Source organism: Chinchilla lanigera, unplaced genomic scaffold (genome assembly GCF_000276665.1).
Source record: "Chinchilla lanigera isolate Chin_1 unplaced genomic scaffold, ChiLan1.0 scaffold00068, whole genome shotgun sequence".
In the NCBI taxonomy this organism is placed as follows: domain Eukaryota; kingdom Metazoa; phylum Chordata; class Mammalia; order Rodentia; family Chinchillidae; genus Chinchilla; species Chinchilla lanigera.
In genome coordinates this window covers 10,695,729-10,711,877 of record NW_004955469.1, presented here as the reverse complement: position 1 = coordinate 10,711,877, position 16,149 = coordinate 10,695,729, and the positions used below count along the sequence as shown (strand labels likewise).

General features: G+C 35.2%; 1 protein-coding gene across 3 annotated transcripts in view; it reads right to left on the bottom strand.

The window, feature by feature from the left end:
• The window catches only part of Spdya (speedy/RINGO cell cycle regulator family member A), a 57,290-nt gene that overhangs the window by 32,931 nt on the left and 8,210 nt on the right, over window positions 1-16,149 (bottom strand). For all 3 annotated transcript variants that reach the window (XM_005400534.2, XM_005400535.2, XM_013522619.1), the window contains 3 exons: window positions 15,652-15,710; window positions 12,735-12,820; window positions 6,647-6,818 (listed from right to left, as the gene is read on the bottom strand). In XM_005400534.2, the coding sequence (XP_005400591.1) occupies window positions 6,647-6,818; window positions 12,735-12,820; window positions 15,652-15,710 (317 nt within the window). The remainder of the gene's footprint in view (window positions 1-6,646; window positions 6,819-12,734; window positions 12,821-15,651; window positions 15,711-16,149) is intronic.

Genomic DNA, 16,149 nt, shown 5'->3' with positions numbered 1-16,149 from the left:
CATTGTGTACTACAAATTATACTATTAAAAATACAAACATACTATTTGTACTACAAACACACTATTAAAAAATAAAATTCTGGACCACAAAAAAATAAAAATTAGAAAAAAATTTGTTTTAGTTTTTGTCTTCTGAGACAGGGTCTGACTGTGTAGCTTAGGCTGGCCTTGAATTCACTACATAGCCCAGGCTGGCCTCAAACTTGCAGCAGTCCTCCTGCCTCAGCCTCCTGAGTCCTGGGATTACAGGCATGTACCATCACACTCAGCCAAGAAAAAAATTTAAAAAAAAACAAATGAATAAAATGCTTGACTAGCCTGTAATCCCAACACTCAGGAGGCTGAGACAGGAGGACCACTTGAGGCCAGCCTGGGGTACACAGCGAGTTCAAGGCCAGCCTCCACTACAAAGAGAGACACTTTCTCAAAAAACAAAACAAAAAAACACTTAAACTGAATTTCTAACATAATTTATCTGCTACTTTAATAAACATCGACAGAGCTAATGTAATTATTTTTATAATAACCTCCCCATCCCCAACACTGAGCTTAATGTTATTCATAAACCAGCTGTCAAATACTTACAGAATAAAAATTTACTCAGTAATTGCCTTTCAATATACTAATATGTTTCAAATGTACCTAGTTGGAAAAGCAGCAGCTCATCTTGCTGCCCTGTGGTAAGGGACAGGGCAAATAGTGAGCACAGTGAAGAATTTTTTATGCTTCGTGAATAAGAAGGTATGAAAAAGAATTGCAAGTCTTAAGTTTCAGGTATTCTATCCATTAACAAATATTTCTGAGTACTCACTGTGCTGGACCCTGTTCTAGGCACTGGTGATACAATAAGAACACAATAAAGACTATGCCCTCTTGGGGGAAAAAAAAAAATATATATATATATATATAAATATATAAATTTACATAGTTTTGTATAAAATGAGGAGTCTGAGGAATAAGGATCCCTTTAGCCCAAGGGTTTTAGGCCTGACTGGGCAATATTAAGACCCTGTCTCAAAAACCAGAAGAAATATATTAAAAACTACATATATGTACATAAAAATATACATATATAAAACATATATACATATAAAAGTGTATATACATATATAAATATGTGTGTGTGTGTGTGTGTATATATATATATATATATATATATAAAATTTTACCAGTGCTGAGATTAAAGTGAGGGCCTTGCACACAGCTAGACTGAGCTATGTCCCCAGACAGAGTTTATATTTTAGAGGGAGAAAATAGAAGATAACAGGTGGATAAATATGTAAAAAGAGTATATTACATGTTTCTTAAATGCTATGATAAAAATGAACTGAGAAAGGAAATACAGAATTATAGTGAGAAGTACTACTTCTATAAACAGATTCATTGAGATATAATTCAAAGATCATACAATTCATCTATTTGAAATGTACAATTAAGTAACGACCCAGAATTATATAAAATTATCATAATCAATTTTAGAGCATTTTCATCACCCCAAAAATAAACCAGTCCCATTCTTCCCTGTCTTCAGTCCCTAGTAGCCAATAATCTACTTTTTTTGGAACAGGGTTTCACTACATAGTTCAGGCTGGCCTTGAACTCACCCCTCCTCCTGCCTCAGCCTCCAGAGTGCTGGGATTATAGATGTGCACCACGACACCCAGCAATAACCTACTTTGTCTTTTTATAGATTGTCCATTCTATACAACTTTTATAAATGGGATCATACATAGGTGGTTCCTTGCAACTGGCTTCTTTCACTTAATTTGTTTTCAAGGTTCATCAGAGCTTACACTGGTACTTTGTTGATACTTAATTTATTGATACTTAACTAATTGGTACTTAACTTTCAAAAAATAGTTCATTAAATATTTTGCTTATCTATTTATCAGCCGACAGACATTTAAATTGTTTCCACTTCTGGCTTTACAAGTAACAATGCCATGAACATTTGGGTACAAGTTTTTATGTGAACATAGTTTTCATTTCTTTTGGGTATATAGCAAAGAAAATTCCTGGATCACATGGTGACTTTATATAATAATTTTTAAGAACCATCAGACTTTTATTCAAATCCACTATAGCACTTTACATTCCTATCAAAAGTGTGTAAGGGTTTCAATGTTTCTACATCTTCCCCAAGATTTTTGTCATTATCTTTTTATTCATAGACAACATAGTGGGTGTGAAGTAATACATTGGTTTTTTTAAAATTACTGATCTTATTCATTTGTTTTTTGTTTGTTTTATTTATTTTTGTCTTCTTGAGGCAGGACTTGCTGTACAGTTCAGGCTGGCCTTGAGCTCACTTTGTAGCCCAGGCTGGCCGGGAACTCACAACGATCCTCCTGCTTCAGCCTCCTGAGTGCTAGGATTACAGGCGTGAGCCACCAGGCCTAGCTTCATGGTGGTTTTGATCTGTAGTGCCCTGATGGCTAATGAGGTAGAACACCTTTGGTGAAATTTCTGTTCAGATCTTTTGCCCAATTTTTAGCTGTTTTAATCACTGAAAGACCTGTTTACATATTCTAGATACAAGTTCTTTATCAAATAGATGATTTGCAAAGCTTTCTCCCTTTTTATGAATTCTCATTTCACTTGGTATGTTTGAAGGTTGGTTTTGTTTGAAGGTTTTGCTTTGTTCTGTTTTGTTTTGGGACAGGGTTTCTCTATGTAGTCTAGGCTGACCTTGAACTCACTTTGTAGTGCAGGCTGGATTCAAACTTGCAGTAATCATTCTGCCTTAGCCTCCCAAATGTTGGGATTATAGGCATGTAGCTCTATGCCTGCCTTGAAGTTTAAAATTTTGATAACATCCATTTAGTCCATATATTCTTTTGTTGCTTGTACTTTTGGTATCATATTTAAGAGACCTAACAAAGTCATAAAGATCTGTTTTCTTCTAAAAATTTTAGTTTTAACTCTTACATTTAAGTCTTTGATCCATTTTGGGTTAAATTTACATATAATATAAAGTAGAGGCCCAATTTTATTCTTCTTTGCATAGTCAGTTGTCCCAGCTTTGACAGGGGTAGCTAATAGATATCTCCCAATCCATATAAAATTGCCTGTTCTTATTTCATTGTCTGATATTTCAAACTTATCATGCTTCAAATTGAACTTCTGATTCTCCTATAGAAGGCTTTCTCTAATTTTTTTTGCCCCAGGCTTTATTTCTGTCTTCAGTGCTGCTTCTGCTATTGAGCAACTCTGAACACTTTCACTGGGGACTAATCTCAGCACCTTATGATGCAAGGAAGCACCGTATCACTAAGCTACACTTTTAAAATTTTTCTGGCCTCAAACTTATTAAATTACTATTATTATTATTATTATTGTTATTTTAGATAAGAGTCTCACTGTTCGGCTCAGGCTGGCCTTGAACTCACTGTGTAGCCCAGGCTGGCCTCAAACTCATAGCCATTCTTCTGTATCAGCCTCCTGAGTGCCAGGCTTGGCTACCGGTGTGCACCACCATGCCAGGCTGACGTTGAACTTATGATCCTCCTACCTCAGATGCCCATAAGCCCAGGAGCAGGGAGGCATGTGCTGTTGTGCCTTGCTCCCTGCTGAATTTTCTCTGCAATCTTTTAAGGGGAGGCAGGAATGGGGAGTGAGAGTCAGTGAGCTTCCTGAGTCTTCAATCCTATTCAGTTAAGCTAGATATTGCTTTACACAGGTAGAAAGGAAAGGTCTCCTAGTCATACTGTGACAGCTTTCTTGAGACCCTGCACTATTCTAGCTGCCCTTCTCTAGGTATACAGTTGTTGGTCAATGCTCTTCAAGTATGGTATGCAGAAGCAGGTGCAATACTTTATAGCCTCATGATTGGTTCCTCTTTTCTGCAGCCTAAATCTACATTTTCCTCTAAGTTCCATTATATAACTAACTTTTCAGCTGCCTACACCTTTTCGGTTTTTTTTTTGTCTTTCACATTCACACTAATCAAGTCATACCATTGTCTTTGGCTCTTTATAGTCTGGTGCCAGCAGCTGAGGAAATTCTAGTGCTAATAGCACATATGGACATGGCTGCAGTTGAGATGCTGCTAGTCACTGTACTTGAGACAGTGTGTGGGCAGTCTACCATGAGGTGTGCTACTGCCAGTCATGGAGTCCTGCTTCTGGTGCCACACTATGACCTTATCTGAGTATCTGACTATGACCTTATCTGAGTATCCCACAGCTTTAATCTTTTACTTAGAAGAAGTTAAAAATGTTCAAAAATGGCCCTGTCACTTCTAAAGATGGCAACAGGTGTACAAATCATCCAGTCTTGATCTGGGGGAGGTAGTGACAAAAATTAAAAAAAAAAAACCAAACCAAATAAACAAAACACTAGGACTCTTTTAGTGCTCTGTAATGGGAATAAGTCTAGTTTAAGTAATGAGGATCTGGGGCTGGGGATTTAGCTCAGTGGTACAGCTCACCTGCCTGGCAAGTGTGAGGTCATGAGTTTGATTCCCGGTATTGGAAAATAACCAAAAACCAAAAAAACAAGTAATGAGGATCTGTTAATTTGAGGGGGACTCGTATGCCAACTTTTCATCTTTTCCTATTGAATTTAATCTTTTTTTTTCTTTTTTTGAGACAGGGTTTCACTGTGTAGTTCAAGCTGGCCTTGAGTTCACTATGTAGCCCAGGCTGGCTGTGAACTCACGGACAATCCTCCTGCCTCAGCCTCCTGTGTATTGCTTTTACAGGCATGCACTACCACATCTGGCTATTGAACTTAATCTTGAACAGGCTTGGCTTGCTGGGTAGTCTTCTAAGTTATTTCTGAAAACTTACATTTCTCCTAGGAGTCAAAAATTCTGATAAAATTTAGTCTATAAATATACATGTTTGGTATGTCTTCATCCTATTAATATAATTCACAAGGTTAGTCCTGGGCAGAATCCTGTGACCTACCACTTATGTCTTCATTCAGGTTTGACATAGATCCATTAATTGGCTTCTTTGGCTTGGAGTTATTTAACTAGATAGGATTTTCACTTACAGACCTAGGCATATTTGTCAATATTTTTGAATTAGTACAAGAGTTTACAGTGATCACTGCTTTCCATTTAATTTTGCTAGCATTTTTATTTAGTTTGAAGCATTATTAAAAACCAGAACAGTGCTTGGTGTGGTGAGGCACATCTGTAATCATAGCACTCAAGAAGCTGAGACAGGAGGCTCTCTGTAAGTTCAAGGCCAGGCTGGGCTACATAGTGAATATAATGCCAACCTGAACTACATAGTGAAACCTTGTCTCAAAAACCAGAAAACAAAACAAAACCCCCAAGTATTTGATAAAATAACTGATTTTTAAATTTTTTGTGTCTTCCTGGTTTCTCTTAATAAAATCTGCCCCCCTAAAAAATCTGACACTAAGGAAACTTATTTAATGTAGTCTGTGTTGTTATGGCTTGTGTTTAGATGTTCCCCCCAAAGCCTCATGTGGCTATAGATGGGGCTTTCTCATTTTTCTTTTTCTTTTTTTTTTTGGTACTGGGAATCAAACTCATGACCTCATGCTTGCCAAGCAGGCGCTGTGCTGCTGAGCTACACCCCCAGCCCCTTGGTGGGGCTTTTTCAGAGGTGGCTGGATCTAGAGTGTGTGACACTGGGACTGATTCATGGTGCAAGGCTAGGCTTAAGGGTACTAGGATTAAGGAGTGTGAGTGCTACCTGCCCTGAGTAGCCTGGATAAGATAAAAGGGGCAAAAAGATGCTCTTAAGGTCCCTTGATTGTTTTGCTACCTTCTGCCTGCTATGAACTGTTTCTCCTCTGCAATGCCTCTCTGCCATGCTTAACTGCCTTGGAACCAGTTGATAATGGACTGAAACCTCTATAAAATGTGAGGTAAATGAACCTTTTTTTCTTTAACTTTAGGTTGTCAGGTATTTTGTCTCAGCAATGAGAAAAGTAACTAAGACATTTGTGAAAAGTAGTATGGTTTTCAAACATATATAAATTTATTTGTTTATTTATTTTTGCTTTTTTTTTTTTTGAGACAGGATCTCACTGTGCAGTTCAGGCTGGCCTTGAGTTCACTTTGTACCCTCAACAGGTCTTGAACTTGCCACGATCCTCCTGCCTCAGCCACCTGAGTTAGTTTTGCTTTTTTGAAACAGTGTATTGCTATATAATTCAGGATGACCTTGAACTATGTAATGCAGGCTGGCCTCAAACTCATGGCAATCTTCCTGCCTCAGCCTGCCAAATGCTATGTGAGGCAGCACATCTGGGCTGTAATTTATTTAAATTATATACTATGTTGTATTTCAATCTTAATAATTTGGAATTTCTTATACTTTAGTGGAAACTGTTACAACCTTCAGTAAGATATTTTGGTATGTCTAAGCCATTCTTTACCAATATACTGGTGATCTTTCAGATAGGAAAGGCACACTAACATAAAAATACTCACTGCAGAAGTAGCCTGCTCTGAAAAACAAATGACAATTTTTAATTAGTGTGGTATAAAATTCAAATAACAATATTGTAATACACAAGGTGTACTTACAGTAATAAGCAGTGTTAATGACCTATCGTTATATATACAAGAAAGGAAGAAGCATCTGAAGCACATTAAAAAACAAGGAAAATTAGATAAACAAAAGACAAAGACTACATAAATGAAATATTTTTAAATCCTTACCTCCTCACAGCACCGCCTGCTTACAATAGCCCTATAGTCAATTCTATCCCAGAGCTGGTCCCTTAACTTTAAGAAATTAGGGAATAATTTTCTCCAGTTTTTCCCTAAAGCCCACGGAAAAATTTCATATTTGGATTCTTCTTCATCTTCTTCAACTGTATTAGCCAGATACCTAACAAAGAGGACCAACAATCCAAAAAACAAATGAGTACGAACAAGAATGGCAACCAAAATAGAAATACAAATGGCATATAAACACAAAAGATGTTCAGCCTTGCTCATAAAGAAATGTACAACAAACATAGAGATATGGTGAACTTTAGTTTGTTGAATTTTGGGTAGTTTTGTATCCCTATAAATGTTGAGCTTTGTTCTGGGAGGCAGTAATTAGGAAACAATCTAGTTCTTCAGGCAATGAGTATAAGATTTCTTAGGTGGATCTATAGCAAGGTTCATTCTGGGCTAATAACCCCCCCATTGCTAAGGCAAGACCGTCTGGAATACTTTTCTCCATGTCTTCAGTCTGACTGTGAAAAAAACTATTTCCTCCAGCCCTCTGAGAATGAATGTAAAGAAGACACTGTTCCCCCTGGTCTTTTCTTATTCTTTTTCTGTATACTCAGGCAGTTTCCTTATACACATATGAGAATCATTATTTTGCAGAATACTTGAGGGGAATGAGGCATGTATAGAAGAAAACACAAACCATAATAAGAAAAAATCCCCACCAAGACCAGTCCAAATTCACACACCTAAGGATATTAAAATAGTCATAAATATTCCACATACTCAGAAAAGTAGGCAACTAAAAATGTCCTTCTAGAGAGAAAAACTAGCATATACAATGAAAAATACACTAAATGAGATAACAGATTAAACAATGCAAAAGAAAAGAATTGTGAATTGAAGGCACAGCAATAGAAACTATCTAAAATGAAACACACAGAAAAATTAAAATTATGAACAGACCATAGATAGGTGTGGGATAACTTTGAAAAATCTAATAAAGGTGAAAGTGGAGTCTCTTGAAGATGGCAGGTGGGCAGAAAAACATTTGAAGATAATGGCTAAAAATTTCAAAATTTGGAGCTAGGGATTTAGCTCAGTGGTATAGCACCTGCCTGGCAAGTGTGAGGTCCTGAGTTTGGATTTCCAGTACCCAAAATAAAAATTCAAAATTTGATAAAAATCATAAATCTAAAAAGGAGATAAATGGACCCCAAAGCTGAAGAAATGCGAAGAAAATTATACCAAGGTACACCACAAACCAGTGATTAAAAAACAGGAATGAAGGTCAGGATGGAACAGATTTCCCTTCAGAAATCATACAAACCCCCCACAGACAAGTTTCCAGGAAAAATGGGTAATTTACAACAAAATATTACAAAATATACAAGGAACAAGGCATCTTGAGCAGAAACAGACTATGGAGTCTGAAGACACTGGAATTAACAGACAATATAAAAATAACTGTCTCATATGTGTAAAAAATTAAAATTACCTTGATAATATAAGGGGACAAGTGCATTTGAAAAATTACAAAATAAGAGCAAGGTGTGGTACCACACACCTGTAATTCCAGCACTCTGGGAGGCTGAGGAAGGAAGGATTGCAAGTTCAAACTTGGCCATGTCTTAAAGGCTGGGGATGTAGCTAAGTGTAAAAGCCCTCAGTTCAATCCCCAGTACAGGTTGTGGGGAAGGACATGTAAAAACCAAAAATTTTATAATGAAATTAGCATACTAGACACATGAAGATAAAATTAGTAAATAAAAAAAAATTATCCAAAGTATAGTCCAGAGAAACAAACAAAATGTCAAAGATAAGTGACATGGGAGACAGAGTGAGGTATAACATATTTAAATGGTTTCAAAAGGGAGTAGCGGAGGAGATGGGGAAGAGGAATATTTGAAGAGATTGTGGCTAAAATCTTCCAAGAGTTGTCTGTTGAAAGATAACTATCTTTTAAAAAAGATAACTATCTTCAAGCCCAGGAAGCCCATCAAATCTCAAGTAGGACATAAAGAAGAAACTCACGCCAACAATGCAGAAGAAGAGGTGTTCAAATTAGCCAGAAAGGAAGGCAAAAAATCCCAAATGGATCAATATGGTATAAGAAGGAATGGTAGGGGCTGGGGGTTTAGCTCAGCGGCAAAAGCGCCTGCCTGGCAAGCGCAAGGTCGTGAGTTCGGTTCCCGGTACCGGAGAAAAACCAAAAAAAACAAAAAACAAGAAGAAATGGTAAAGATACGTGCGTAAATCTAAACAAATATTAAGTATATAAACAATAATAATTCCTAAAATTCCTAATTTATTGGAGGGCATCAGGTATAATTATAGAATTGCAAAACAAGATAATATAAGTTGGATCAAAGTGATTACAGTTAAAATGCTTAAGCTTCTTATAATAAAAATACCTATACAATTGCTAAAAGGCATAGATGGCATAAGTTGCAAAGAAGTACAGGAAAAAAGATGTGAAACAAGAAAAAAACACTTCAGTAAAAAGATGAAATGGAGGAGAAAGAAGACAGAAAAATAGGACAAAAAGAAACCATTTAAGATGGTAGGGAAAAAACACAAATATATAAGCAACACTGAAATATTATTTAGCTGTAAAAATGAAGAGACTTCAGATACATATAGCAATATAAAGGAATCTGAAAATCATAACATTATAAAGCAAAAGAAGGAAGTCACCAAAGACTAGCACACACATTTTACCAGAGCTAAAAACAAGAAAAATCATGCATTATTTTGAGACATATACACAGAGTAAAGGAAAGTAAGAAAGTGTATATTGTGGAAAGGAGATTCTGATTGTGAAACTAAAGGTAAAATTCTTTTTTTCTGTGTGTGGTAGTGGGTGGAACCCAAGGTCTGGGGCTTGCTAGGCAAGAGCTCCACCACTGAGCTACACCCCCAATGCTTAACGTTCCATTCTTAAGCTGTCATGGTATGTATTACCATAATTTTGCTTTTGTTCTTTCACACACACACAGCCATAGTCCAAACACTTTGTATATATTTTACATTAAGAAAATGAAAAGCACAGAAGGATGGGTATACTTATTTTAATACATAACACACAAGTTCATATACAGAAAATTATTTCTAGACAAATTCTCATGAAACTTAATTTGTTCTTGAGAAAGGGGGCCAAGATATGAGATAGAAGACTTGTTTTTAATTATATACCTTCTTTGTACTTTTTAACCATGTGAATATTCATAAAGTTACAGTAATATAAAATGAAAACCTACACATTATTTTATTCTCCCTTAACACAGTTACACATATTTTAATATTACCTTATTATAAAGTATGATGTTAAACCCATTCATTATATGAGTCAACTCATGTCCCCTGTGAAATTACATACAGTAGTTTTTACTCTGGTTTTTCTGTTAGCTCTTAGCAAAGGGTAGATGGAGCTAGAGTTTGGCTCCACACACACTTGCTGACTAAACTATGAAAAATCTGTAATATACTATGGTGCTATATCGCATCATGATTTTACTCTATTTTTTGTTTGTTTGCTTGCTTGTTTGGTTTTTTGAGAAAGGGTCTGGCTACATAATTAAGGCTGGCCTCAAACTCACTGTAATCCTCCTGCCTCAGCCTCCTAAATGCTGCTATTATAGGCATGTGCCACCACACCCAGCTTCATGATTCTACTCTAGACTAATAATTCTTTAAGCTCAATGTGACAAAATATCTTTGGCATATATATGGAAGTTATTCTCTAATTTGAAATGATTTTCTTTGTGCAGAGCCCATTTCTTTTGCCCAATAATTATATTTATTCAAATAAGAATTAAGAACCTCCTATGTTAGTCATTGAAAGGTGAAAGAAAAGTAAGATATATGGTCTTTGTTCTTAAGGGGCCTATAGTTAAATAGAGAAGGCAAATGAGTATGAAACTAATGTAAAAGAGAATATGGAAGGACAATAATATAAGTTCAGAGTGTTATGAGAATATATAGAAAGGAAATATTACAAGATGACATAGAGCCAGGTGTGGCGGTGCATTTCTGTAATCCCCATCATTTGGAAGGCTGAGGCAGGAGGACCTCTGTGAGTTTAAGGCCAACCTGAACTATACAGTGAATTCAAGACCAGCCTGAACTACGTAGTGAGACCCTGTCTCAAAACAAAACAGAACAAAACAAAACAAAAAAGAACTACGGCTAACAGAAAGTAATGAGAAGACCTACTGAATCAGGTCATACAGAAAGTATGATAAAAAATAGAATGGAAATCATAACTCATGTTATTTTAAATAGCTTAAAATACAACATACAATACAATACAATCTTACAGACTACCACATAGTATAAGATGGATAATGCTTTAATGGTAATAACTTTAAAAAAACAAGTGAAATAAATCTAATTTCAAGCTCCTAAGAAGATTTAAACTAAAGTTTCCTGCCAGGCATGGTGGCACACACCTGTAATTCCAGTATTCAGGAGACTGAGGCAAGAGAATTGCCACAAGTTTGAGGTCAGCCTGGGTTACATAGTAAGATGAAGGCTAGCCTGGACTACATAGTGAGACCCTATATCTAAAAAAACAAAACAACAAAAAAACTAAAGTTTCTTTTAGTCTGTTTTAAATCCTTAGGGAGGTAAAAACTGTATAAAATAGATATTACATCAACATACAGATATAATACTGAGACATGTAAACAGCAATTTAACTTAGTGTCAGTAGTTGAATTCAGTCACACCTGAATCTGCATCTCAGCTCTGTTCTTACTAACTTTTGTGATTTTGGAAGGCACCTAATCTTTACAAGTCTTGGTTTTCTCATCTGTAAAATGGGATAATAAAAATTTATTTCATGGGCTAGAGTAGATGTATTAGTATATAAAGCTTTTGTGGTACCTACCATTTAATACTTAGTATTAGCTAATACTATTACATTCTTCCAATTTAGCAATCATCACCAAATTTTAAAATTAGTTCATTTTTCCCTATTACTAGAAAATATCCCTTTAATAAGTGCAAAAGTCAGTTTTTTCAAATCCTATTTCTTTAAAATTTTATTCCTGCTACATTCTCAACTGCAACATTATATCCAGGTACAGGGTAAAAAACCAAGTACATTATTATTATTATTTTCTTTTGGGTGCTGAGATTAAGTCCAAAGTCCCACATATACTAGATAAGCACTCTGCCACTGAGCTTTCCTGCCAGCCTCCAATATATATTCTTAAATTATATTTCTTCTAGTTGAATTCTAACCTATAGATTAGAAAATCGTATCATTAAAACCATTTAACAGATTATAATGCTAAGATGAAATAGTGTAAAGTTAGCAGAAAACTATATTCCTTTGTCACAGTTGTGTACATTTAGTAAAATTAGTACTAGATAGATCAGTAGATACTAGAAGTATTAAATATAAATAACTTTTTTTGTTACCAGGAATCGAACTCAGGACCTCACTCTTGCCAGGCAGGTACTGCACTGATGAGCTATACCCCCGGCCTTAAATTTTAACTTTTGTTCTATGAACACAGACCCACAAAGACTATGTCTAGAACATTTTCAAGCTAAGCATATTGGTGGTACCTGCCTCGAGCTTCAGCACTTGGGAAGCTGAGGCAGGAGGATCATGAATTTGAGGTTAGCCTGATTCTACACACCAACTCAAGGCCACTTTCAGTACATAGTGAGATCCTTCTTATAACAACCCCCCAATCCAAGCTATTCAATGTAAAAGGGCTATTCAATGTAAACAGTGATTGTCATTTTTATTATATTCACTCTCAATTTAAAAAGAATATTCTGGCTTTGAAAAAGTCTAAGTCATAAACAGGAGAATTTCGAATAATTTATGGGACCACACTGAAAAATGTAAAAGGTGTAATACAAACTCAAATGGAATACTGAACAATAAATCTTAGGCATATAATATGATAAGGTCAGCAAAAAGAACATAAAGTTTTCCTATTAAAGTAAAAAATGTATAGCTTTTATACAGAAAAACCTATACAAAGATATCCATAAAGTTTAAATAACTTCTGTTTTAAGTAAGATTATTATACACATTATAAACAAAACAAAAAAGCATACTTACAAAGCAACAAAGAAATTTATCCTGGTATGCTCATGTATAGTAAATTTAGCTCTCTTGAAATAAACAAAGGTCATAGCCAAAAGATACTATAAGAAAAAAGTTAGAAAATTAATGTTTTGCTTTCATAAATAAAACTGCATTTAATACAATTATTTTAAAGTTTTCTGATGAATAAACTAGAATAAAAGATTATTTATCCTTATGACAAAATCACCCATAGAATTATTTTGTATTTCCTATAATTAATCCATGTAGTTAGAAATAGTTATTGATCATTATGATTAAAATTGATTAGATGGACTCCTACATTTTATTATAGCCTATAAAGTTTAAAACCTCACTTGTAAACCTTAAATGTCAAACTTACAGAAAGTTGAAATAACAGTAAAATGAATAATCATACATCCTTCATTTAAATTCGTATATGCAGTATTTGCTTGGTATCTTTGGGTATGTGTATACATATACATAAACTTTCCTCTAAACCCTTATAGTTACAGACATCCATATTCTTGTTTTCTTTTTTAGCAGGGTGCAGATATTTTGACTAAGGCTTGTCTGGACCTCCTGGGCTCATGTGATCCTCCCACCTCAGCCTCCTAAATGCTCAGACTACAGGCATATGCCACCATGCCCAGGCATACTCACTTTTTTTTTTTTTATGTGCTGGAGATTATACCCAGGACTTTATACATACTAACCACATGCTGTACCCCAGCTCCTACACCAGTAGTGGTAAACCAAAAGGAACACGTTATTGTGTTTTTCTATTGTGTTAATGTGAGGTTTTTTTTCTAAACTAAAACCTCAGTTTTCATTCCAGTGTTGGCACTTTATAATAAGTAAGTGGACTTTGGGGTACAGTTTGGCACTTGGTCTCTAAAAGGTTTGCCATCACTTTTCTATACTTACACACATACCATACTAGGGACTGAACCCAGGGCCTTGTCCTTGCTAGGCAAGCACTGTACCACTGAGCTACCTACACCAAGTCCTCATTTCATTTCATTTTGAAAGAGGATCTCTCTAAGTTGCCCAGGCTGACTGACTTCATACTTGTTATCTTCCTGCTTCAGCTTCCTGAGTAGCTGGGATTACAGGCATGTGAGCCTGGCTCTATATGCCCTTTTTTTTTCTTTTCTTCTTTATATACTCACTTTTAAAAATCACCTTTATAAACTGCTTCTAAATAACTTCAGAAATTAGAATAACATGGTTTTATTTGCATGGGGAAAACACAGTTTAGATATATTATTAGAAAGATATACAGTTAGCCTGTTATTAGAACACATGCCAAGGTCTGTTGAAATTAGAAATAAATTGTACTATTAGTTATTATTTTCTTTCTCATAAAATATTTACTCATCCTATAGTCACAGGATGGGATACCAATGTGACTGGAAAATTTCACAACTTCCAGTAAAGGATTCCTGAAACAGCGTTAAGATACAGTACTCTTCTTTAGTTACTTTTCAAACATTGCCCCCTGCTGTCTAATGACATTAATGCTCTTAAAACTGTAGCATTTAAAAATCACAACTCTACAGAAACAGGATATTTCATATTAAAGCCTTACTGTTCATTTAAAAAAAATTAGTGACATTGTGATTATATTTTAAAAGAGCCTTTATATTTTAGCAATACATTAAGAAATATTTATGGGCATAATGTTATAATGTCTGGGATTTGCTGCAAAATAACCCAGTTTTTTTTGTTTTTTTTTTTTTAATAATCCAGTTTTAAGATAAGGTTTGAAACAATCAAGAATGACCATAAGTCAATAACTGTTTTCTTGTTTTGTTTGGGTTTTTTTGAGACAGGGTCTTGTTATGCAATTTAGGCTGGCTTTGAACTCACTATGTAGCCCAAGCTGGCCTCAGACTTGCAGTGATCTTGCTGCCTCAGCCTCCCGAGTGCTGAAATTACAGTTGTGTGCCACCATGTCTAGCTAAAATCCTTTAGTTTTGTCATTTTAAGTATGACAAAATGTTCAATACCAACTTAGTGGGACCTCACACTTGCCAGGCAGGTGCTGTGCCACTGAGCTATCTTCCTGGCTCCATAAGCTAGGCTTTTGATCATTCCTTTTTCTGTTAGTTTTTATATTTTAAGTGAAAAGTGATGTTATGGTGAACTTTCTATATGACTGCTTAGTCTAAAATGGCTGAATTTTGTGTGTGTGTGGGTTTTCCTGGTCTTTTTGAGATAGGGTCTCACTATGCAGTTCAGGCTGGCCTTGAACTTACCTTGTACCCCAGGCTGGCCTCAAATTCTCAGTGATCCTCCTGCCTCAGCCTCTCTAGTGCTGAGATTAGAGGTGTGTGCTACCATGCCCAATTTAGCTGAATTTCAGCTATTTGGCTAACTCAAAAAGTACAGTGCTGGCATGGTGGTGCATGCCTGTAATTCTAGCACTTGGAAGGTTAAGGTAGGAAGGTCACCAAGAGTTTGAGACCAACCTGAGCAACATAGTGAGTTCAAGGTCAGCCTGAACTTCACAGTCAGGTGCTATTTCAAACAAACCAACCAAAACCCAAAAAACAAAACAGAAAAGCACAAGAAACAAATATTGTAATTTGTGCCTACAAAAAAACCCCATAGAAATATCAGTGCTCTTAGTTTAGACATTCTTTTTCTAGTTTCTAAATAAAGAACATGTTACTGGCATTTGTTTTATTTGAATTACTCACAAAATATTAAAATATACAAGAGATTTCCTTAGTGGGGTGAATCTCAGAATAGTTTTTTTCCCACAATTTGATTAAAACCAATAATTCTGAAGAAAGAATACAGAACAGTAATCCTGATCAAAAGGTATCAAGTATATATTGAATCTTGTTTTCAACAAAAAAAGATAACTTAAAGGTCTAGTAACATAATAAATGCTGGTTAATGATCATCTTGATACTGAATTTACCTTGTCTGCAATTTTACAGCAGCAGTCCATCCATAAGAAATCTTGAATTAGATCATCATCTACAACAAAAGATAGCTATGACTTGCCTTTTAAAAATAGAATACTGTCTTTTGAAAAACTAATTTCTATTTCAGAAGATTATAAATAATGCTTGTAAATCAAACAACAATGACAGGACCAAGGTTGTCTAAGGTGTAGTTTTCAGTTCTGTAGAATATTTACCACTGTAAGGACTATACAAAAAGCTACTGCCATCTCCCTTTCACCTTCGCCTCTGATTTGTCTCACTAGGTATATGGTTCAGCTTTGAGAGAGAATAGTTATGTTTGGTTTGTTGAATACCAATTTCATTCTTTTCCAAAATCAAGTATAAAGGGTAGAAATGGAATCTGATAAAAGATAATTCAATTTTTAATAAATAATAACTTAATATTTTTTCTAAATATGCTTTTTATATGCTTTCCCATTTTCTTTTCTTTCTTTTTTTTTTTTTTTTTT